The sequence below is a fragment of the Coccinella septempunctata genome, chromosome 9 (assembly GCF_907165205.1).
Source record: "Coccinella septempunctata chromosome 9, icCocSept1.1, whole genome shotgun sequence".
NCBI lineage: Eukaryota > Metazoa > Arthropoda > Insecta > Coleoptera > Coccinellidae > Coccinella > Coccinella septempunctata.
The window spans coordinates 15,847,524-15,871,389 of record NC_058197.1 but is presented as its reverse complement, the minus strand read 5'-3'; the positions used below and the strand labels follow the sequence as shown (position 1 = coordinate 15,871,389).

The following is a 23,866-nucleotide window of genomic DNA, read 5'->3' as shown; positions in this document are numbered from 1 at the left end:
AAATCATCAAGAATTTCTTTGACTGAGTAAGTCCAGAGGATTTCTTCAGAGGGTTATTCTGTTGTTCAACTCCCATTGTTGGACCGCAGCCTTATATTGGTATTTTCCAAGCCCACAGAAAGGCTCAGATCCATCAGGTGTTAACTTTGGTTCTCTTTTTGCAAGTTCATCGGCTTTTTCATATCCTTCACACCACAATTCCCTGGTACCCATAGTAGAGTCACTGTATTGCCTTTGGACAGTTGCTCAATGCTATTACGTCACTCCCATGTCAGCAGAGATCTCTGGCAGTGTGATTCCAGGGATCTCAGCGTGGATTGGCTGTCCGATGTGATATAGATTCGTAGAGTATAGTAAGTAGAGCATGGGGAAGAGCAAGACCTACAACGACAGCAAGATCGTCTAATACGGTCAATTAAGTCAAGGGTATAGTTAGGTAAGCCTCGCGGTAAAGAATGCTTACATAAGGACTTGTCAAGGTGCTATTGGAGACAATCAAAGGCGTGGCGTTACAAGTAGCAACAATAACAAACATTTCCGAGAAATAGAACGCGAAAATGACGAATTTCAAAGAAACTACAAGTTTTCTAGGTGTCACTTTTCGAAACCACCCGGTACACCAGAATTTCCATCGCTATCGTATCGCTTTGACCTCGGGTCGCCTCCGACAACACACGGCATCGTTATTTCATAATCGGACAAGCAACAAACAACATCTTCCCGATGTTAGGGTCGCTACCGTATCAGAATCCTAAAGACGATGTTTTCGAGAAGACCGTTATTGAAACTCATCTGCAGACGTCGCTTTTCCAGCAGGCAGAGCGCCGGCGAGAAGACGGCCCTGTACGATTTCCACGTGGAAAACGGCGGAAAAATGGTAAATTTCGGGGGTTTCCTGTTGCCGGTGCAGTACAGTGACTTGGGCATTGCCGCTTCGCACGTTCACACGAGGAAGGAAGCGTCTATATTCGACGTCTCCCACATGCTGCAGACTGAAGTTAAAGGTAAAACGTGAAAATTCCATATGATGAAACAAGATTTAAAAAAAATCGTTTCAATATGATCCGGAATTTCTATGGTTGATATTCTATGTTTGAACGTAATGCTTGGTTTCTAGTGTCTTTATGAATGCTTGTAACATCACAGTGGGCCGCGAATCATACTTGGAAACTCCATGATAAAAGAAATACCATGTAATTTCGAAATTTAGTTTTTCATCCATTCTTCCAGTGAAATCTGCAGGATCAAAATATTTCGACGCCCACTGCGATGTCAAGATCATGTCTGTATGAATATATGATATGAATCTGTTCACTGTTCAAACGAAGAACAAGTACACTGCTCAAAAATTGAAGTCTATATTCGAAAAAAAACTCACTTTCTGCTCTAGAATAAATTTTTTTATTAAGTACTGTAGATGCCATATGGAGAGGCGTATGTTTGCGTATAACACACACGCTCATTTCTTATACAGGGTGTTAATAAAATGAGAGATCGTGAGGTTTGGTATGACAACAAAGCTTCTTATTGAATTTTTTCAAATTAACAGTGGCTCGCCGAAATAAAAGGTCTGGAGGAAAACGTGGTTCCAGAAAAGATATCACCCTGTGAATTCGCTATCGAAATTGGCAATTTATATGCTATGAACTCTCAATTATAACAGTACATTTCTGAGGTCCAAGGACACTTTTTTCTCATACCATTTTTTGCGAATCTGCCCGTTTCAAAAGACAGATATCGATTGAAATTAATTCTGGGAGGATTTTGCATTTCCCGAAACTTTTTAGGCTGTTTGATGACAAGAAGATCCGCAAGGCACCTTTATACATATATTATACATGTAACTATAAATTATCCACTTCAATTTTCGAGTAGTGTATTCCAAAAATCCACAGCCTATTCCACTTATTCTTTTCTCCGCATTTGATTAGGTAAGGGATGTTTGGATTACTTCGAATCCATATGCACGGCCGACCTAAGGAATCTGCCGGAAAATTCGTCGGTCCTGACAGTTTTCACGAACGACAAAGGCGGCATATTGGACGACCTGATCGTGACCAAAATCAACGACGAACACCTGTACGTGGTGTCGAACGCAGCCATGAAACTCCAGGACCAGAAAATCATGTCCGAAGCTCTGGTAAGTCGAGATATTTTCTGACGTGATGTATCCTATTTTTTTTCTGTATACGTTCATCTGTTCCGTGGACACAAGAAGGCCAATCTGAAACTTTCCGCGAAGTGCAGAGGTTCATAGAAAGAAATTTAATTCGCTAAACCAATCACAGTTTCGCGAATTCCATTATATTGTGAGATTCGAAATATGCTACAAAAAACATTGATTGATTTTGCATCATAGAACACAAGAAGGATCCATGAAAAAATTTTCATGGATTTTTTGAAATTAATTTGTATTCAAGTACAATTCGCCATCTAGCGGTCGACAGACAAACTTATCAGCTCGCTAGAATGAAGGTATCTATAAAAATAGGTTTCTGCCAAGTATCGAATGAAAAACTGTAACAGATTTCTTTGTTCTGAGGAGAAAACTGTAATAGCCTTCCACTTGCCTAGAATAGAAAACTGTAATAGATCTCTATGCATCGAATAGAAAACTGTAATAGTTCTCTATAGACCAAATAGAAAACTGTAATAGATCTCATGAACCAAACAGAAAACTGTAATAGCTTTTCCCTAAGCATAGAATAGAAAACTGTAAAAATCCCTACTACGTTCGACAGTGAGCAACTAGGTGGCGCTGCAGGAAGAAATCTGTAAAATAAGTACATTTTCACTGTTGTAGAAACGAAAACATGTTTAACTTTATAAAATGCGTTCAGATTCCACAGATACAGATGATATACAAGAAAATTAGATAGGTTTTCAATTTTTTTACGATATTCTCAGAAAATAGTTTTCTGTTGATGATAAACATGACTCTAAAATCGCTGCATTCCTTTCAAGAAAGACTACCGAAAAAAGACCAACGCCGAAATGGACATAAGATTCTTCGAGCCCAAGGAACGAGGTCTGATAGCCCTGCAGGGGCCCAAGGCGGCCGGCGCGCTGCAGAAGGTTACGGACGTGGACGTTTCCAAGCTGTACTTCATGACGACGTCGGTCGGTCGAGTGGGAAACGCGGAAAATTGCAGGATAACCAGATGCGGGTACACCGGAGAGGACGGCTTCGAGATCAGCATCCCGGCCGAGAGGCAAGTGGAAGTAACGAGGGTTTTATTGGAACAGGAGGACGTGAAATTGGCAGGTCTAGGAGCGAGGGACTCCCTGAGGTGAGGGTTTAATTTCCAGCGTGACACTAAGCCTAAACCGACGATAACCATAAAATTGACGGGTGGTACGCGATCCCATCCATCACCATTCCCTGTTCGACCTCGGAGCAACCGTTCGATCTTAAGGAAGTTTTAACTGAGCCCATCTTTTTGGGAATTTTTCGGAGGTCAACTTGCGAGTAGTTTTTCTTCCAGGAAAATTATCGTAGATCTGAATGTGATACATATTCTGAAAGAGCAACTCTTCTAGCAATAAATCTGAAACTTTCATCCATTTCGGCGCAACCGTTCGGTCATGAGGAATGCTCAAGTGAAATTCGCAATTTTTGAAAAATGCCATTTGCAAGATGAAAATCTAAACGAAGGGAGATAGGCTTTCGAAATTGCTTGCAATAGATTCAGCGTATTCGAAAACCTATATTTTCATACCAAAATAACCCCTTGCTCATTTTTGACCCAAAAAATTGGAATTTTCGAAATCGAGTTTTTGTGCTAGGGTTGAAGCCTTGGCGACGCTGATTATAAAACCGGAAATCCTAATTGGATCAGACGGATATAACAAGAGATATGGCAGATTGAAAATTGAAAATTTTTGAAAAATGCCATTTGCAAGATGAAAATCTAAACGAAGGGAGATAGACTCTCAAAATTGCTCGCAATAGATTCACCGTGTTCGAAAACCTATATTTTCATACCAAACTTTCAAATATCTGGCCCTGTTTTGGAGAAAATATATTTTTTTGTTTTTCCACTTTTCATTTTCGAGTTGACTTTGAAGAGCTCTCTGGAGTGCAATTCTCTATTGAATAATAAACTGTTTAGTTTTCTAGAATCTTCAGAACAAATTCTATGGACTCCATATCCTAAGACAGTAATAGAACACCCTGATTCTCAGACAGAGTAGCAAATAGGTCATTTTAGGGGGGTCTAACCCCTTGCTCATTTTTGACCCAAAAAATCGGAATTTTCGAAATCGAGTTTTCGTGCTAGGGTGGAAGCCTTGGCGATGCTGATTATGAAACCGGAAATCCCAATTGGATCAGACGAATATAACAAGAGATATGGCAGATTGAAAATTGCAATTTTTGAAAAATGCCATTTCTGAAATGAAAATCTTACTCGGACTAGATTCAGCGTTTTAGAAAATCTAGTTTCATACCTAAAGCGCGGTACTTTTCAAAAACAGTACGCGTGAAACTAATCATAACGAATAAACATACAACCTACAGGGAAAAAATACAAATGAATTCATTCGAAAACATCAGACACTTGAATCCCGACACCGTGAAAATAAAAAAGACTCACATTGACGTTTTAAAATCTTGCTTTTTACGCTCTTGGTCCAACGATGGCTAAAGTTGGGAACGACTTCCAGGAGATCCCTTAGCAGCCCAGCCCTAAGATGGGACAAGACTGTGCTCTAAGACCTTTCAATCATCTCTTTTCTTCGGCCACTTGGTCCATCGAGGCTGAAGTTAAGAATGATCCAAGGGAGATCCCTTAGCAGCCCAGCCCAAAAGGGACAAGACTGTGGTCTAAGACCCGTGAATCATTCCTTTTTTTTTCCTTCGACCTCTTAGACCATTGACGACTGAAGCTAGAAACGATCTCCAGGAGATCCCTTAGCAGCCCAGCCCAAGGGACAAGACTGTGCCCTAAGACCCTTCCATCATTCCGTTTCTTCGATCTTGATATCCTGGCAACGTGCACTTGTTCCTGAAAAGAAAAAAACGAATAAGCGTAAAGGAAAAATCCTCATTGACGGTATCAATAACAGGATACATCAAGATGGGTTAATGTTTCAGATAGCTTGGCTTTTGGGGTAGACAGATAGTTAGATATTCCTCGAAATAGATTTGATTCTCATATATAAGCTGTATCAACAAGCTTAGAAGTCCCACTTTCAACAATTTCAACTCTTTCTCCCATCTCTTTCAGGCTGGAAGCAGGGCTCTGCCTTTACGGCAGCGACATCGATCAAACCACAACGCCGGTAGAAGCAGGCCTCACCTGGCTGGTGGCCAAAGCCAGAAGACAAACGGGGAATTTTCCAGGCGCCAGTAGGATCCTGGACCAGATCCGAGACGGCTGTGCCAGGAAAAGGGTGGGCGTAGTGTCGAGCACCGGCCCCCCAGCCCGCCACGGCACGAAGATAATGGACCAAGAGCACAGGGAGATAGGCGAGGTGACCTCCGGATGCCCAGCGCCCAGCCTCGGAAAGAACATCTCGATGGGTTACGTTCCGAACGAACATAGCAAGGCCGGTACCAAAGTTCTGCTGAAAATTAGGGATAAGGCTTACATTGGCGACGTGACCAGGATGCCCTTCGTGCCGAGCCGTTATTATGTCAAACCCAAGGGTGGCAAATAAAATATTCCCTATTGTTACTGTTTGATTTCCCACTCCTGGACAGACAAAATTTTCACCGAATTCATTTTAACATAACTTTTCGAGATGTGCATCGATTTTTATCATTTCTTTGTCTATTTGTAGCCTATTTCATCAAGTTTATCACCCGATGTCTAGTCTGCAGGAATTCCAATTGAATTCGATGGTAGAACTGAAAGTTGAAATTTCCTCTAAATTTCTGAACACCCTGTGGTGAGTTAAAGAGAAAATGTTAAAAGAAGATCAAGCTTAAAAAACTTTTTCAAAGGTCCATCATTGCGACACCAACTACCTCCACAGGGTGTTCAGAAATTTAGAGAAAATTGCAACTTCCAGTTCCACCCTGTATACCATCAAATTCAATTGGAATTCCTGCAGACTCTACATCAGGTGATAAACTAGATGAAATAGGCTACGAATAGACAACAAAATGATCGAAATCGATGCACACATTGAAAAGTTATTCGGAAATGAACATTTTGTTCGTCCTGGAGTGTATCACCCCCGAAAGGTTGAAGGTCGGATAATTGGGAAAAATATGAAAACTCCCCTAAGTAGCGGGGCGTTTAATACCACCGAAAAAAAACAGCTAAACCGTCCAATTAATCCGTGTTTGGATACGACGTAGGCGATGAAATCCGACTTCAACCCTGCAAATACACCCACAGAATGTCAAAAGTCATCCCCATGGTTACGGATAAACACGTGACGGCTAGGGCGTGAAAACCTGGTGTAAAAATTCCTCGGGGAAACCCCGCCTTTCACTCGACTCTGTGATCCGAACTGGAAAAGCCTATCCATCGCAGACATTTCTATGAATGAAATTATATATTTGAAGCCTGAATATCCTGATTTACCCTCGGATACGCGGAAATAATAATGATAATATTCGTGACTGACGGGATTTTCCAGCACCACAGAATCGGATTTAGGCGTTTCGTACCAGGAAAAAAGATCCTCCCCGTCAATTTATTCATTAATGAAACATCGCCACTGACCTACGGCAAGTTCGTATCGTTCTCTGTGTGCTGCGCGTGCCTCATACGGCATTGTGACGTCACGTACATCAATACGGAAGATTCGGCCATAGTTTCGTGTTGTGGACGGCGATATTAGTTAAAAACACATTTTAGAAGATGTAAGTACGAATTTCCCAAGAAAATTCCGCTTTTCCCGACCCCGTAGACCGTCAACCGAATGAATTTCGAAAAAACGCGTTTTCCGCTTTTGGAAAATCGGCCGTTTCATCGGGGGCGACTTTTCCGAAGGGTGGTTTTCCGAGGGGGTGAATTTTCAACTCCGAAAATCGTTCGTTTGTACAGCCTCCCCTTTTCAATTGATGATAACACCGCCGAAAGATGAAATTGGTCCTTCGATTGAACGGAATTTCAGAAAATCATAAAAAATATTCAGAAATTTTTTTTTTCTATGATGGTTGCTTAAGGGTACCGGGTCATCCATTATTCAACAACCAGCTAATCCATTGTTTTCCCGAGTTTTGTTCGAAAGATTGCCGATTTCGATTAATTTGTTTAAAATATGAAATTGATTTTCAAATGAGCGCAAGCGCTTTTTCCATAGAATATCGTGAAAACTGTCTCGTCTGAGGAAAATGTAAATTTCGAGTGGACAATTGTAATGATAACATAAATTTTCATATATTCCTTCTAAATATGAAGTTATAAAAATATTATGATGCTGGGATGTTGCAATTTACCTAATTCTTCCATTACAGCAATAATTGATCATTTCAAAATTTCAAAAATTCTAAATTTTCTACCAAAATTCTTTCCCTAAACAGCATCAACTACTCCATAATTGAATTTTCAAATGCAACGAGAAATTTAAAGTTGAAAAAATAATGATGATATTCCTCTAACAATGAAATTTCGAACAATCATTGTGGTAGATATAAAACTCAAAAAAACATCCCAGAAACAATTTTTGTATTCTAGTCTACTCTCAGGAAAAAAATGAATTTCCTGACAAATTTTCAGATGAAAAAGGTCCATATTGAACAGTCGTAATACCCAATAATAAAATTAATAATTTCCTGAAAATATCGATATCAAAAAGCGAAGGATAAATACGTAAACAACATTTGAACTTCGATATTTTCGACATTTTTTCCAATTCCAATCATTAACTCGCTGTATTATCCAAATTGGCACCGTTAATTTTATCGTCGCAAACAATTAATTCTTCCTCACAAGTCACAATACGACGATAATTTCTCAAACGAACACTCAATTTTATCTGCCCCAAGATAGGATTATAGAAAGTGGAAAACTATACAACGTTATCTTAGAGCCAAAACTAGCCGTTTATGTCCAATTTAAAATGACAATTTTCCCAAAAGGTCCACTGGGGACTCGTTAGGAGCACCGGCTGCTGGAGGTGGCGAAGATGGGATCGTCGGAGGGCCTAGAACGCCCCAGCAGGTGGCGGCCCAAAGAAGGCTCCAACAGACCCAGGCCCAAGTAGACGAGGTTGTCGACATAATGAAAACCAACGTGGAAAAGGTCCTGGAGAGAGATCAGAAGCTATCGGAACTCGACGATAGAGCAGGTAAAATTTGAAACGGATCAATTTATAATGAAACTCCGTGAAAAATTGCATGTTGTAGACGCAGAAATTAATTCGAATATTCTGTGGTGCGAACTGTTCTGTGTGCACTGGACGTAGGGCCTAGCTTAGACCGGACAGAGTAAGCTAAGACCTACCCGCAGCGTCCATAGAATATTCAATTCGAGTGAAGTTAGCCAGCTTCCGAGTTGACAGGAATTCCGAAGATGTCCGAAGTGATAAAGGTCAATGGCGTAGACGCGAGTTTTTCCAAGATATATAAAAAGAAATTAAAGCTGCACAAATTCAATGTCGGCAAAGAGTGCATTCACTGCATTCAGACTGTGAAATTTCATTGAGTTCATTTGACAATAGAAATTATTCCCTAACATTACTTAAATCCATGATGATTCAATCGCTGAAAATCGGCAAGCTAAAAAAGTTCTGAAAAAACTTCTATAATACGTAAAGTAGGTGTAGTATATAGGTATCAATCATTTTTTGTCAATTATTGCCCATTTTCTTTAAGGCTTTTTATCATTGCTTCGAGGCATACTCTTTTGTGAAGCGGAAATAAACGAATTCTTCACCAATTTTTCCTCTTTTGCCAATTTTCCCTAACACTTTTCAAATTTTATTTTCAATTTTACCCTTCGCCAAGCATAGTGCTCCGCCGCTGTCTGCCGAAAACCACTTCGTGCATCTTCGGTCAAGTGTCAACCAGGAAAATTGTAGCTAACTTCACAACCTTAATAAATAAATTTTCTATGACTGTTTTATCCCGCCGACCGGTTTGAAATTTCGAGGTTAGGATAAAATCAATAACGTCTGAAAAGCCATTTTCCCAAAAGGTGTGATAGATTTCATATTTTTTCGTGTAATATTCGAAGAAAATCATAACAGTTTCCATTCACGATCGTCCCAAACCACCGTACAACAATAAATAGTAAGAAATGGCAGCAAACATTGATGACCTAGCCAACGTCTTATCTTTGACCAAAGTGAGCGAGTCAGGTGTAAGTTTCGCTGGGAAATCGTTGAAGCTAAATACAGAAGAAGATGCCAAACAAGTTACCGATGAAATCGACAAATGTAAATCCTTACAATACTTGAACATGGAAGGAAACACATTAGGAGTCGATGCTGCTAAAGCAATTGGAAAATCGTTGGAAAAGCATCCAGAATTCAAAAGAGCCCTGTGGAAAGATATGTTCACTGGAAGGATGAAAACAGAAATTCCCAAAGCCTTACAGTTTCTTGGTGATGGTCTTGTCAAAGCCGGAAGCCGTTTGACAGAGTTGGATATGAGTGACAATGCGTTCGGTCCTATTGGAGTTGAAGGTTTAGCTTCTCTAATACGGAGTGCCTCATGTTTTGCTCTAGAAGAACTCAGATTAAACAACAACGGCTTAGGAATAACCGGTGGAAAACTACTAGCCACTGCTTTAACAGACTGTTATAATCAAAGTAAAAATCAAGGTAAACCTCTCAGATTACGTGTTTTCATCGCTGGACGAAACCGATTGGAAAACGAAGGTGCCAAAGCCCTCGCTGAAGTTTTCAAAATGATTGGCACGTTAGAAGAAGTAGCAATGCCCCAAAATGGCATTTACCACCCTGGCATCACAGCGTTATCAGAGGCATTCAACAATAACAAAAGTCTGAAAATATTGAATCTCAACGACAACACAATAGGTCCTAAGGGAGCTGAAGCATTAGCGACAGCATTACCAAACTTGCAAAACTTGAAAGAAATCAATTTTGGCGACTGTCTTCTCAAAACGAAAGGAGCTACGGTATTAGCTAAAGCCTTGAAAGACAAACACGAAAATCTGGAACAACTAACGTTAGGCTTCAATGAAATAAGGAAAGAAGGAGGAATAGCTGTGGTCGAAGCTCTGGGTAATAAACCCAAGCTTAAAAATGTAATCCTGGATGGAAATCAATTTGGTGATGATGGTTGTGATGAAATCAAGAAAAACTTCGCAAAAATTGGAAAATACGATGCCTCCTTGAGCTTAGAGGAAGACGAAGGGGATGATGATGCAGACGAAGAGGAAGAGGAGGAAGAAGAAGAAGCAGAAATTGAATCAGACGATGAATCAACCAATGTAACCTTCGATCAATTCATCCAGAACCCTACCGAAGATAAGTTTATAAATTTGGGCCACGAGAGAAAAAACTTTATTCTGAAGGAGTCGAAGAAGGGTGGAGATATCGTTTTGAAAGATTTCATCACTGTCCTTATGAAAGTATCGTCATTATATGGTAGCAAAAGGGAAATGGTGCGGAATTATGCTTTGGACGTGACAGAAAGCTTGTATAAAGAACTGTTCAATTGGGCAGCGACCAAACAAAATTCTCCCTACGTCTTCAATGCAATCTTCGTTAATTTGGGCCTGATCAAGTGCGAAGACAAGAGTTTTTCACCAACATGGGATTGTAAAGCCTGCCAGAATGCGCTTAAAGCTTTAAAAAATAACAATTGTGTGCCACAGACTGTAAAGAATATTTTAGATGTATTTTTTGCCCATACTGAAAATGGAGAGTGTAAATAGACATCATGAATATGAGATTTGTTTTGTTGGATTAAAAACGTTGTTGTAACAAAATTTGTAAATTGTTTTATTGGGGACGCATTCGACATAATTAATTTTCCAGACGAAAAGAAGAGCAAATTGAATCTGTATAATCTTTGAGCTTTCATCTAATATAATTTCTTATTTAAATGTTGTAATTATTATTGTCACTTCAGCTAGGAATATAAATATGGAAATCAATCATGTTTATTATTCACCTAACATGTATGATAACATCATACCAGAGCCTAACTGATCTCACACGGACAAAAAAGGAAAATTATTTTCAAAATACCAGGTATTGTAAAAAAATAAGCTCAATACTTAAGCGAATACTCTTCCAGATGCCCTTCAACAAGGAGCTTCGCAATTTGAGCAGCAGGCAGGAAGACTCAAAAGAAAATTCTGGTTACAAAACTTAAAGGTGAGATTTCACCAACTCCGACATATTTGTTTTCGATTCAACAGTTTTCTTATTTCAGATGATGATTGTCATGGGACTTATTGGATTGGTGATTTTAGCTATTATTGTCAGTAAGTAACCGATGTACAAGATGTATAACATCCAGATTTTTTTTTTCACGATCTAAGAATTCAAGTACGATAAGCTCATATAAATTCTTCGTATTTTTTAATCTATAGTGAACTTCTAAGGGGCGTTAAGCTACTTATATCGACGAGATTGGGTAACTAAATTGAAAAAGATATATTTGATGTTGATTCGCTTCCTCGTCTGTCTTTCCTGTAACTAACATCATCTTTCTTTTAGTGTATTTTTTCGATGTGAGGTGAAGTGGAATGAAATCCAAAGAATGGCAGATTGAAATAATAAGTTATTTCAATCCACTTCACTTAAACAACCGTATGTTTCACATTCTTCATAAGCATGTTTTTCTATCAGAAAATTATCCAAACTCTAATGCATGATATACCTATCTTTCTGACCTCTCCAACTTTCTGGTAAAGCTAAGCATGACCCCACTGCATGTAATGTGTTCTTCTATTCGATTTTACAAATTCTGAACTCGTTTGAAATCTCTTACAGCTGAGTCCGGTAGAGGAATAAACCGGTAAAATTTGGAATTGTTGGTATTTAAATTAGATACTTCGTCTGAGGGCGGACAAAATAAATGGTAGCAAACTAGATCCCCCAAATATGTTCTGTATTATATCTGTACTTAACGAATTTGTATCTCATTGATTGTACATGCGACCATTTGAAAGTAGATAATCATTATCTCCATAAGGAACCTTCGACAAATTAATGTAAATGTAAATATAGAGAATCATTTGAACGCTACGAAAGTTAGAGGAGTTTAGAGCAGCCTTTCGAAATTAAAGCATCAAGATTACATAAGTTTTTTCGTTATTTAGAGACCTTATGGTAGTATCTTCTTTTAAAGGTAAGGTTTTCAGTTTTGCATGATGATTTATAGTCATATCATAAGCCACAAAAAAAATTGGTTTAAGTAGCATACAACTATCTTATTGTTATATTATCATAAACAATTTCCAAAGGAATAAGCTGAATCCTATTTTAACATATCATGGTGGATGGTGGTATCCATAGAGAAAGGTCTCTGGTGGTATCCTCGTGGGAATGTCTACTGTGCATATTGCCCCTGGCTTAACTTAACAAATAAGCCAATAGCGAAGTTAGAATGGTAAGATAAGATATCAGAGGAGGACCTATGCTTTTAGAGGTTTCCTCTTTGCCAGCATCTTCCAGCGCTTGGGTTTGCACCCCAGAAAGTAAAACTACCGACAAAGGTTTGTTGCCATACTGTTTCGGCATGATTTGCACCACATTTCACTCATACTATGCATTAAACTTTACAATTATTACTTTCATCTTTTCACTTTTACTGAAAGACAGGCAGGAATCACTCATGATGGCATATACATACATAAGCGTTTTAGAGCCTCAACTTTTGACCAGCAGTTTAATACTTTCACTACCTCCGAGTGTAGGCAATTGAAATTTTCAAAGCCCCATACACGCGTACCTTATTTTTGTTGTATATAACGTTGGCTCGTGAATAATACCGTTTATTTCAGTGAGATTCATGCCAGAGGAAAAGCCTCCAAACCCTTATGCCCAGTACTATCCCCCACCACAGCCACCAGTACCAGTACAGCCTGCGCAAGGGTCAGGAACACCTGCTCCACAAACCGGTTAAATCTAGTCATTTTCATATCACACACAACCGAAGGAAAATTCTTTTTTCTCTCAATCATCATTTCATTAGATATATCGAAGGGGGGGAATGTTTAGAAGGGAAAAATCACTTTAGGAACAATCTAAAAGAGCAAGATAATCACTCACAAATAGTCAGAAATAATGGGTTACCAAAAAACGTTGCAAATATTGGAAAAAAAACCTAGTGGCCCTAAACTGAACATTCTCTCCACTCGTTGAACGATTTGTGCCAGAGATAAAATCCAAATTATTCGAAAACTGAGACCAAAACTACCACAGCACGACAGGAATCAAATCGATCATTTTACATCCCAAATTCCACGATTCTGTTAAACGAACAACAAAGCCAGACAGACACGAATATATATTTCCAGGAAATTTACGAAATTTACTCTGGCCTCCAACCCTGCACTTTTTTTTTAATTGTGAAAATGCAATTTTATATAAGACATACTTTCCATTCACAACAATACAATAAAAAAATAACCCCAGACGAAATTGATATCGATTTTATTAGGTGACTTTTCTTTGTTGAATAATGATAAACGAAACTTTTGATGTTAGGAATAAATCTAATAAATGGTTATCTTCAATACTTGTTCATTCATTCACTGATGTTACTTCAAAATTCACGTTTCCTAAATCTAATTTACGATATTTCTTAATTCTACCGTTAATATTTACTTGTTAGTATCAGAATGAGCTACACCAACTTGTAAAAAAAAATTATTTGTGTGAATACATATGTGTAAGATAATTCAATATGTAAATAATACTCACTGGTCTTCAGAGCATACAATAATATTATAAAGATATATAGATTAGGGAATATTTGGATGAAGTCACATTTGTTAATGCACCATATACAAGGCAAGGTGAAACAATCTTTGGTAGTTGAAAAATTAACAATAACACCAAAATTTATAGTCTAAACCTGGTCTGGCAACTTGCCCTGTATATGTGGCGTATATTTGATGTCTTAATGCGGTTTAAACAATAATATATATTGAAAAACAATGAAAATGGTGGATGCCACCCTTTAACAAGCTTTACAGTAGAAATTCTCTACAAGGCACTTAATACCAAAGTATAGACTGATCGGTCTTATAAAGCTTGAACCTTCACTATAAAAAGATGGATTAGCAGAGGTAAATAGTGGTTAGAACTAGAAATTGGTGGAATGAAAATAGGAAAATATAGAATATAAGAGGAATGGTGAAAGTTCTTCGAAACAACTATAGCAAAAAACCTAATACATTTGTTTTAATTCAAAGGGTTATTATTCGTTCGTTGCTCTATTTGATCAGTTGGAATCTAGTAACCGAAGTTTATACTGTGTAGATTTCGCATACTATATTGAATGTAAAAGATACTCAATTTATTATTTCCAGAAATGCATATTTGTTTATTACGAAGAGTATATCGAAATTGAATAAAAATGTTGAAAATCAATGAAATTTTATTATTGGAAAAAATTAAATATTAATTTTTTGTACTTAAATAAGAGAAAACCTCTGGAATTATGTGGCACTAGACCAGCGTACTCTATTCTAAAGCAATGAAAAACAATAAGTACGTTCCTGCTTTCTCACTGGGACTTCCTGGCTCAAGCCGGTCCTGTGCATAATAGGACCAGAGAAAATTATGTCTGAATTGAAGAAGAAGTTGCGCAATAGTCAGTGGCGGAACCATAGAAAACCAGAGAATAAGAAGAAGAAACCAGAGAGTAGGAACATGACAATATTTTCGAAGATTTGGAGTACGTAGGTTAATTTACTGTCTAATGAATGTCTACATTATACTTTCCATCATTTATTTAACAATAATTTCACGAAAACAAATAATCGCAATATCAGGAACATAAGTCAAGGTACTAGAAAAAAAAGTGAATAACAGTTGAATCCTTAAGTTCAATTTAATGAAATTTTTGGTATATAAGTCAAGGCCAGTTTTCCCAAAAAATTACGATCCTAAAATCCAAATGTGAGTGCAAAGACTATTTTTAACGTATACAGGTTGGGAATAATACGTTACTGATGGCGTTCAATTATTAGTGTTTTTATTTTTAGATTTTGCAGTGTCACTAGGTATTAGGTGAGATTTAAAATGTCACTGAAACCAAGAAAAGTAGATTTTGCAGCAACTTGGGAGGCTATAAGGGAGACAATAAAGGGGGTCATTACCTTAAAACATGTTCCAAGAAGTGTTTGGAATGACAGATTCTCGTAAGTATATTATTAGCCACAATCTACCGAATTCTTCATTGTCAAAACGATGTTTACAAAAATGATGAATTTTTAACGCTACCACTAGCTATTCTTTTCTTCATAAAAAATTCAGTCTTATTAGTGTATTGTATAAGTTTATCGAAAACGAAAGTAATAATTGGGAGTTTGATCCGAAGAAAAAATTTATGAAAAAGACATTGTGTGTATCCAAATATCTAATACTAATGTCTTGATGGGGTCAATTTTTTCAAAATAATTTTGTCTCATTTAATAATACAAAAAAAATTATTTTTGACAGCTGGTTTCACTAATAATTTTACCAGATGAATTTTAATGTGACAGCATCCTTGTACGATATTAAAAATATTTAAAAATTCCTTATATATCCCAAGTGGCATTGAAATAATGCTATATCTAGCCTTAGGAGGTCAACAATATTCTGCCTATCAGAAATAATTTAAAATTCGACCTTTGCATTGTTTCTTGAATCTATTCATTCCGCATAAAATATGTCTTTCTTCTTCTGAATTATTTGAGTGTTCTAATTCAAATGTCATTCGAATTCAAGAGTTGAAATTTTCACAGGAAGGTAAGAACTCCTTATTTTCATCTACGATTAATTTTTTTCAAGATATGTTCAGACGTGTTGATACTGTTCACAAGCTTCGTTCCATAAATTTTAGATTAAGTTTTCTGATATCATTCTAGTGTATATAATATAACGGTGACTAAAAAACATCAATAATTTATTTTTTAACAACAAAACCTTCGCAAATCGTCTATTTTATGTAGCATTATTTGATCTATTAAGAGTATCATGTAAACCGTAAGTTCTTTCAGAATCGTGGATCGAAGAAACATTTGAAAGTTCTTCGACTGAATTGATGCATTACCTTCACTTGTATTTATCGTTGAAAAGAACCCCAAATGCATTTATTTAATGTCGCTCAAACGAAATTTAGTCTTTTTAAAATTTGAATTCTATAGTAAATAACTTGTTTGATGAAACAGAAATTTTTCGAATAATTCGAATAAAATATCTTAAACGCCGCCATGATGGTTGGTAGAGAACACTTAACATCTTTCTTTTTCTGTTCTTTCGTAATATAATTAAAAACAGTTCATTTTGGGGGACGCAAAATGCAATAATATTATTAAAATACCTTATTCTAGTTATATTCCATTCCTTCATCGCCTCAGCACTTTCACTACAATAATTTTCGCGAAGAACTTTCACAACAGTTATCGGAAGATTTATACCATAAAATTCGTGAAATTCAAATCAAATAATCACAAAAAACAAAATCTAGTCGCCACAAGTTCTGCATTCTCACAAATTCTATGGTCGCAGTACTGGAAACTCGTCGTATTTTGCGATTGGCAGAACTAATCTCGTTGTCAATTCGATGGTTCCTGATTGGTTGTTCCATGAGCGCGCGAATTACGACTTTTCAAATTCGAAGGGTTCAAATCGTATTTTGAAAACATCGCAAATTTTACTCAGGTTATAATTTAATTATTGATCATCTTGGCAATTTTCCGTGGAAATAGTATTTCTAACCGGAGAATTCTATGTGGTAATAGGTTGAAATAGAAATAGAATTCAGATTTATTAGAGAAATAATAAAGCATATATTGTTGTTTGAAAGAATTCTTCGAGTCTTATTGTATTTTTATGTTTCAGAGATGTTTACGCGCTTTGTGTCGCCCACCCTGAGCCAATGGCGGATAAGCTATATCAGGAAACAAAGAGATACCTCATGGACCATGTTTCTTCACTCCATCAGTTGGTTCAGAAAGATGGCGAAGATAATTTAATAAAAAATTATTACCATTATTGGTCGCATTACTCAGTTGGTAGCCAATATTTACATAGTTTATATTTATATTTGAACCAGCAGCACATCCGTACTCATAAAATGTCTGACGCTGAGATTATATATGGCAGCTCCGATTCTTCTGGAGGTAAACATATATGCAAGTTGACTATGATATATGACCCTAGATGTATATTTCTACTTTTATTTGGCTGAAGTCATGGGTTATTTTTTGAGGTTAAGCTGTGAATTTTTTTTCTTTTTTTCAGTTTAACTTCGATTTAATCGTTGATTTTTTGTAGGAGAACAAATGGAAATAGGGGAACTAGCTCTTGATATATGGCAATCTCGAATGATTTTACCAATAGGTCATAGACTGGTTGATTTGTTGCTTGAGGCCATCGACGCCGACAGAGCACAAAAAACGATTCCTGTTTCTATCGAAGCTATCAAAGGTACAATCTTGAGTTTTGTTGAGGTAAGAAGTGCAATTTAGGATATCGACAAAGTTACAAATGATCATTTTATTTCCAGGTGCAGGCTTATAAAAAGAAGGCCCCTCTTCAGTTATACCAGGAACTGTTCGAAGAACCGTTTTTAACTGCTAGCGGTGAACATTTCAAACAGGACGCTTCTAGGCTACTTGAAGAAAGGGACGTCAGCCTGTACATGGAGAAGGTTAAACTTAAATTGGAAGAGGAAATGTTTAGGGCCAGAAGATTTTTGCATAGTAGTTCTTTACCGAAGGTAAATGTGAATTGCATGTTTTGCCTTTACGGCAAGTTAAGGGTGGGTTTGTTAAAGGTGGCCCATACCTGTGAAGCTCATATGGTAGAGGAACACCTGGAATTCATTTATAGCGAATGTATGAACATGGTGCAGGCGGAAAGGAAGAAAGACCTGTCCAACATGTACGACTTGCTGAAGAGCGTTCAGGATGCCATCCAAGTTCCAGTCGATACGGTCTTGGAGCATATCAAGACTCAAGGATTGAACGTGAGTGATACTGAAGAAGAATTATTTCGAATACTGATTAAAATATTAAACTAGAAACATGATTTTCGCATTTTCATCTTCACAAATGTGTAGTGGTTATATAACGCATCCCAGTGAAGATCTTGCAAGTTTCTAGTTTAATTTAGGATTTTCATGTGAAAATCGGTGAATTTGCAGGCCATCGGCAACCTGCAAGGGGAAAACATCCACATAAACTTCGTGGAGAATTTGTTGAATGTCCATAGTAGATACAAGCTCCTCATCCAGGAGGTTTTCAAGTCTGACCAGAATTTCATGGGGGCCCTGGATAAGGCCTGTAGTTACGTTATAAATCACAGACCTAATGGGGGAAAGAGCCCCTGTCGTAGCCCCGAGCTGTTAGCCAAGTACTGTGATACCCTATTGAAAAAATCGAGCAAAGGCGTCAGCGAATTTGAGGTAAGTGGAGCGAATCTATTTCCATTGATGTGAAATTGTATTAATCGATGCACCTTTTTCAGGTGGAAGAGAAACTCTCTCAGAGTATCATTATATTCAAATACATCGACGATAAAGACGTATTCCAAAAGTTCTACTCCCGTATGTTGGCCAAACGGCTGATTCACCAACAAACCCAAAGCATGGATGCGGAGGAGACGATGATAAATAGGTTGAAGCAAGCTTGCGGCTACGAATTCACCAGTAAACTGCACAGGATGTTCACGGATATGTCTGTTAGCGCCGATCTGAACAATAAGTTCCAGGTGTACTTGAAGGAGGATAACATAGATCTCGGCATAAATTTCAGCATTTACGTGCTGCAAGCCGGAGCTTGGCCCCTGGGTCAGGCCGTCGTAACCCCCTTCGCCGTTCCTCAACAACTCGAAAAGAGCGTTCAGAAGGTGAGTTACCCTCTTACACTGTATGGATTATCGGTATTGACCAGTGTTTTTTCAGTTTGAAGCGTTTTATCATAATCGGTTCAACGGGAGGAAGTTAACGTGGCTTCACCATCTCTGCCAGGCGGAATTGAGGCTAGGTTATCTCAAGAAATCGTACGTGGTCACCGTGCAAACCTTTCAAATGGCCATCTTGTTGCTTTTCGAGAACACCGACTCCCTGACCTGCAAAGAGATCAGAGATACGTTGCAGTTGAACGCTGAGCACTTTCAGAGGCACGCCATCAGTCTTGTGGAGTCTAAACTGTTATTGTCCGATACCGAGGTAAATTCGGCATTTCTAGTCGATGAGGGACGAGCTTCAATGCGATTTTTTTTCTATAGGAACTGACAGAGTCCTCCGTATTACGATTGAATATGGATTATTCGAATAAGAGGACGAAATTCAGGATAACAGCTGCGGTTCAGAAGGAATCGCCTCAGGAGGTGGAGCAAACTATGAATTCCGTAGAAGATGATAGGAAAATGTACCTGCAGGCCGCTATTGTTAGGATAATGAAAGCTAGGAAAGTTTTAAAACACAACGCTTTAATACAAGAAGTAAGTCCAAATATCTTCATCATTTATTCATATATAGTAAAAGTATCCCTTTAAAATAAGCATGTAGAACTATCTGTCACCATCATGCCCTAAAAAATGCGATGAAATCCGTTTGATTCAAAAAAACCCTTGAAAGATGCGAAAATTACACATCATTGGTACTTTTCAATCGTGAATGCGTCATATGTTACGCTCATGCCTATACCATTAGACGAACCCTATGATTCCTTCTGATGACGAGATATCGCATAATGCCAATTTTCTGGAATATTTTTGGAATAATACCGTTCATTTTCAGGTTTACTCACAGTCGAAAACGTCTTTCGCTCCAAGTGTTCAACTGATAAAGAAATGTATCGAATCCCTAATCGACAAGCAATATATCGAAAGAACTGCACACTCCAGCGAGGAGTATAGTTATGTAGCATAATTCTGGACTACTTTTCTGTGAGTAAATATAGTTATTTTTTATGAACGATTTCGATTAATTTATTTTTGTACTGCATTTCTCGTGTGATGGAAGAACATGAGTAATTTGTAGTTGTATATCTTTGGGTTCTCCCAGAAATTGTTTAGATTATATAATTTTGTTATTTATTGTTTTACTAATAAATCGAATAAATGACGTTGTAGTTTCATCATTTTATCGAACGTTTCTGGGATTGGACGATCGAGGGAAATAAATGAAATTATCTTTTTTTATGTTAATGAAGAAACATCAGGTACCAAAAATGAACCTCCTCAAATTCTAACGATAAGATGGTTCGGAATATTTGAGAATATATACAAGATAAGCTAGAACAAGAGTTTTCCACCGGAAAAGTCTATTTTGATTCATCGAGTAACTAAATGAGTGTATATGACTCAAAATGGGAACTTCCTATTGGAAAACTCGAAGATATACATGCTTGGGATACCACCCATATTATATGGACTTATCTTATTGTTAATAAAATCGTACATGTTTGATGATAACGAAGAATCCTAACGAAATCAGACATTTTTGTCGCAATCTGTTGAATACAAAAACTGATTTGAAACTTTTGTTGTGAAATTGATACTTTTGTAAATAAATGCAAATATTAAATAAGACCCTATCTTTAATGCCTTCTTATTGTTTCCCCCCCTCAATTCTCGTTGTTCCTCATATGCCTCGGAGGTTTCAAAGTTAACAGCTCCGGATCTATGGAAATATCGCAATGCGCATCGGTCATAACCCCCAGATTTTCGATGCGTTGATCTAAATCGTCCTGTAACAACATGGAGTCTTCCATCATTTCCCCATGATGCAAAGAGTTGGTTATTCGGTCAGCAATCAACATCGTTTCTTGTAGTCTGTCTTGAAGCTGTGGCTCCATCTGACAGTGATCGTTGGAAGCGTGGTGATCTTCCGTGGGTATTGGCGGATTATTCGAAAATGGTAGAGATTGCATTACGTTTGGCCAGTCTAGACCGAGGAATATGTTGGAAGAAGTCGGTTGATCGCAGGTTGGCATGAAATTTAGCAGAGGACTGCCTACCGGAGACGAAGCTTGAACATCACATTCAATGTTAAAAAATCTTCGAATCATCGTTGATAAGTTAGTTTCTTACATGATAAATCACTCACCTATATTCAGATTTTTCTGCATGTCCACGCCTTTACCAATTATTTTTTCGTTCTTCCTCCACTTGGCCCTTCGGTTCTGAAACCAGACCTGCACTCTTGCCTCCGTTAAATCGATCCTCATTGCCAGTTCCTCCCGAAAGAACACATCGGGGTAGTGGGTTTTGTGGAAAGCCCTTTCTAGTTCTTCCAGTTGGAAGTTGGTGAAAGTTGTCCTAAAAATGAGTCCAAAGTAGAGATTGAAATCGAATTTCGCGACTTAAAGTACCTGTAGCGACGTTGTTTTCTTTTGGAAGTAGAAGAGATATTTGGTGGCGAGTTGGCTTCATCGTTGGAGTTGTAACCTTGAAGATGGTCTGTAAAACCTGAAAAATTTAAGTTTTTCTATCAATTGATGCTGATACAATTTAAATCATTCGACTTATTGTCCTTAACATAACGCTGTCTTTTTAATCTCTGTCGAGTATCAAATTTTCCTTCATAGTCATATAATCCTGTAACTAAATGATTAATAAATCTAATTAAAGTGCAGGAGGTATCTTTCCAATTTAATTATGTATCTTTTCCCTTAATTTAATAGCCTGAGAGAGTAATTGAATTTGAGTTTAATTCAATTTGAAGGTGGGAGCTTTCTCTTAACCGTTTTTTATCAGTCATGATCTCCTAAGTGCACAATCAAGAAGTGATGAAAATGTGTTTAGGACGTGAAGATCCCAAGGAATATATTAACAGGTAATCAATTATCTTTTGCAGACTGTAACAAATTTTTTAACAAGGGTTTCACACTTTGAAAAATTACTAAAGAAAATATGGGTCTTTTTCAATACAATTTCTGGAAATAAGCGATTGTTTTTAGGATTATCTGAAGTAACCATGAATAAATTTCACAATATTCTTTCTTTAAAAGCTAATCTACAAATAGTGCAGGTATACATGAAAGCCAATCAACACTAAAAATTTGTAAAAGCTGTGCTTCATGTGCTTACCGTATTTTTCTTGCGTATTAAGATCTTTATCATTTGGAGCTAAACTGTTCAACAATCCGTGAATAGAGTAGGATGGAGAATCCTGAATGCTATCAATGGCATCATTCAAATCTCTCGTATTTGCGTCATTCATTACATCATTATCCATTTCGGAATTAAATTCGAAAAAAAAAACCACTTATGATTATTTTACGCTCAATCTAGAAAGAGTTATTTTGAATTCCGACTTCCTGCTTCTGTTTTTTTCGTAGAACTGTGAAATGAAGAAACCCCTAAACAGTCCGTGTTTCTAAATAAACTAGGTAATCTGTTGTAGGGCTTCTAAGATATGTAGATAATTTACCAGCTTTTCCTTGGGAACATCAATAAATCAATTCATTTCATGCGTATACAGGGTGATGTATGAGTGTTAAATTCAACATGTTCGTTTCTGGTGAGTTTCGAGATCAACGTCCGCACAAAATATATCACTGTGTAAAATTAATATATCAGTTGGGTTGAAATAAAATAGATTTTGAACAGATATGTTTCAAAAAAGGTAAGTAATAACAAATATATAAATAATAAGGCACAAAAAAACACGACAAGGAAAAATTTTTCACAATCCCGGGCTCTCTTGAAACTCATAGTAAATTTCAAAAATTTGTATATAATTTTGATATTAACGTTTTCCTGTTTCATTTACTTTAATGATTTCCAAATAAAAAGTATAAACGGCTATACATTTCTTAGTCAGTTTTTGACTTTCTTGTAGAATCTATTTTAAAACATATACATGGTCAAGTCTGGAAAAATATTGAAATTTGCGGTCTTTTGTAATACAAAAACAGAATTACATCAAGCAGTCATTAAAAAAAAGAAGAGATTCACCACTTTTAATACAAATATAATTAGTAAATGATTATCAACACCAATTAATTCTTCAATATAGCTCCATTCCAAAAGTAAATACTCCAGTTTAGTTGATGTTTTTGGGATTCTCTATCGAAAAATATAACTTGCTCTAATGGAAGGTAATATATTCGTCATAAAATGAAAAGCATTGGAGGGTCACTTATGATATTCAAATAAGGAAAAAGGTGAAATTTTCATGAACCCGAAGCGTGTGGAAGCTTCCATTCATATCAATATATTATAGGCATTGGGGAAAAACCGGACGATAAAAATCGGATGGTGTGAAAGGAGCTTAACATAGGCTGTATTCGGGTTCGACTTTTGGACGGTCCGAGAAGACAGAAACTGTTGCGCCCTCTGCGCAGTTCTTGAACCATTCTCGGACTGTCCGAAAGTTGAACCCGAATACAGCTATAGCTGGTCGTTCTGAACTACACCGAGTAGTAGTGCAAACTACACCACTAGCCTCTATTCTATGGTTGTAGTTCAAATGTGCCTTCTGTGTACAATTCAAAACAAAAATATCGTTAACTGAGGTGGTTTCAATAAACAGCCAAATTTTTTTAAAGTTTTACTCAATTTCCTCGAAAAATATTCAAAGAATATTACATTGAATGTAAGTGAACACTATAGAGTTATCGCTTCCACAACTAGTCGATTATGGAAGGAAATAAAACTGTGGATGGCTATAGGGGATCTATTGAATATGAGAAGGAAGTAATTGAAGAATACAAACAACTTGTGGATGAGGAAATAGCAAAGTATGAAGCAGCACTCAAAGAAGCAGAGAGCCAATATAAACAACTCAAAAATAAAAGTCTCCCTGCAGTAACACTTT

At 37.2% G+C, this 23,866-nt stretch overlaps 5 protein-coding genes and 1 long non-coding RNA gene across 9 annotated transcripts; 5 read left to right on the top strand and 1 right to left on the bottom strand.

Moving 5' to 3' along the window:
* The first annotated feature begins 690 nt into the window (after window positions 1-690).
* On the top strand, window positions 691-5,674 carry LOC123320448 (aminomethyltransferase, mitochondrial). Its single transcript, XM_044907776.1, has 4 exons — window positions 691-1,004; window positions 1,932-2,140; window positions 2,965-3,290; window positions 5,229-5,674. Exons 1-4 carry the CDS (start codon window positions 761-763, stop codon window positions 5,659-5,661), a joined length of 1,212 nt encoding a protein of 403 aa, XP_044763711.1. The 5' UTR covers window positions 691-760; the 3' UTR covers window positions 5,662-5,674.
* On the bottom strand, window positions 4,296-22,548 carry LOC123320452 (aristaless homeobox protein-like). Of its 2 annotated transcripts, none has more exons than XM_044907784.1 (4): window positions 22,135-22,548; window positions 21,417-21,513; window positions 21,152-21,363; window positions 4,296-5,006 (listed from the first exon to the last, which is right to left on the bottom strand). In XM_044907784.1, exons 1-4 carry the CDS (start codon window positions 22,280-22,282, stop codon window positions 4,960-4,962), a joined length of 504 nt encoding a protein of 167 aa, XP_044763719.1. In that variant the 5' UTR covers window positions 22,283-22,548; the 3' UTR covers window positions 4,296-4,959. The 2 variants fall into 2 exon arrangements, with proteins under 2 accessions (XP_044763719.1, XP_044763718.1); XM_044907783.1 differs by lacking the exon at window positions 4,296-5,006 and adding an exon at window positions 20,235-21,073 and having other exon boundaries at window positions 22,135-22,527.
* Window positions 6,536-14,475, top strand: LOC123320456 (vesicle-associated membrane protein 2-like). The gene is made up of 5 exons (XM_044907790.1): window positions 6,536-6,817; window positions 8,039-8,247; window positions 11,168-11,247; window positions 11,306-11,357; window positions 12,882-14,475. Coding segments are annotated over exons 1-5 (465 nt in total). The 5' UTR covers window positions 6,536-6,815; the 3' UTR covers window positions 13,004-14,475.
* LOC123320446 (ran GTPase-activating protein 1) lies at window positions 9,012-11,024 on the top strand. Its single transcript, XM_044907774.1, has one exon. It carries the CDS (start codon window positions 9,198-9,200, stop codon window positions 10,800-10,802), a length of 1,605 nt encoding a protein of 534 aa, XP_044763709.1. The 5' UTR covers window positions 9,012-9,197; the 3' UTR covers window positions 10,803-11,024.
* Window positions 11,364-12,175, top strand: LOC123320462. Its single transcript, XR_006538762.1, has 2 exons — window positions 11,364-11,509; window positions 11,869-12,175. It is a non-coding gene; the product is annotated as an uncharacterized LOC123320462 (long non-coding RNA).
* LOC123320440 (cullin-2) lies at window positions 14,768-20,646 on the top strand. 3 transcript variants are annotated; one of them, XM_044907762.1, is made up of 12 exons: window positions 14,768-15,038; window positions 15,093-15,248; window positions 16,936-17,216; window positions 17,371-17,546; window positions 17,603-17,815; window positions 17,873-18,064; window positions 18,242-18,502; window positions 18,565-18,945; window positions 19,001-19,267; window positions 19,327-19,542; window positions 19,841-19,989; window positions 20,256-20,646. In XM_044907762.1, the coding sequence occupies exons 2-11, from the start codon at window positions 15,130-15,132 to the stop codon at window positions 19,970-19,972; spliced, it is 2,238 nt and encodes a 745-aa protein (XP_044763697.1). In that variant the 5' UTR covers window positions 14,768-15,038; window positions 15,093-15,129; the 3' UTR covers window positions 19,973-19,989; window positions 20,256-20,646. The 3 variants fall into 3 exon arrangements, with proteins under 3 accessions (XP_044763697.1, XP_044763696.1, XP_044763695.1); XM_044907761.1 differs by lacking the exon at window positions 20,256-20,646 and having other exon boundaries at window positions 14,798-15,006; window positions 19,841-20,167; XM_044907760.1 differs by lacking the exon at window positions 20,256-20,646 and having other exon boundaries at window positions 14,798-15,038; window positions 19,841-20,167.
* Window positions 22,549-23,866: the final 1,318 nt, after the last annotated feature.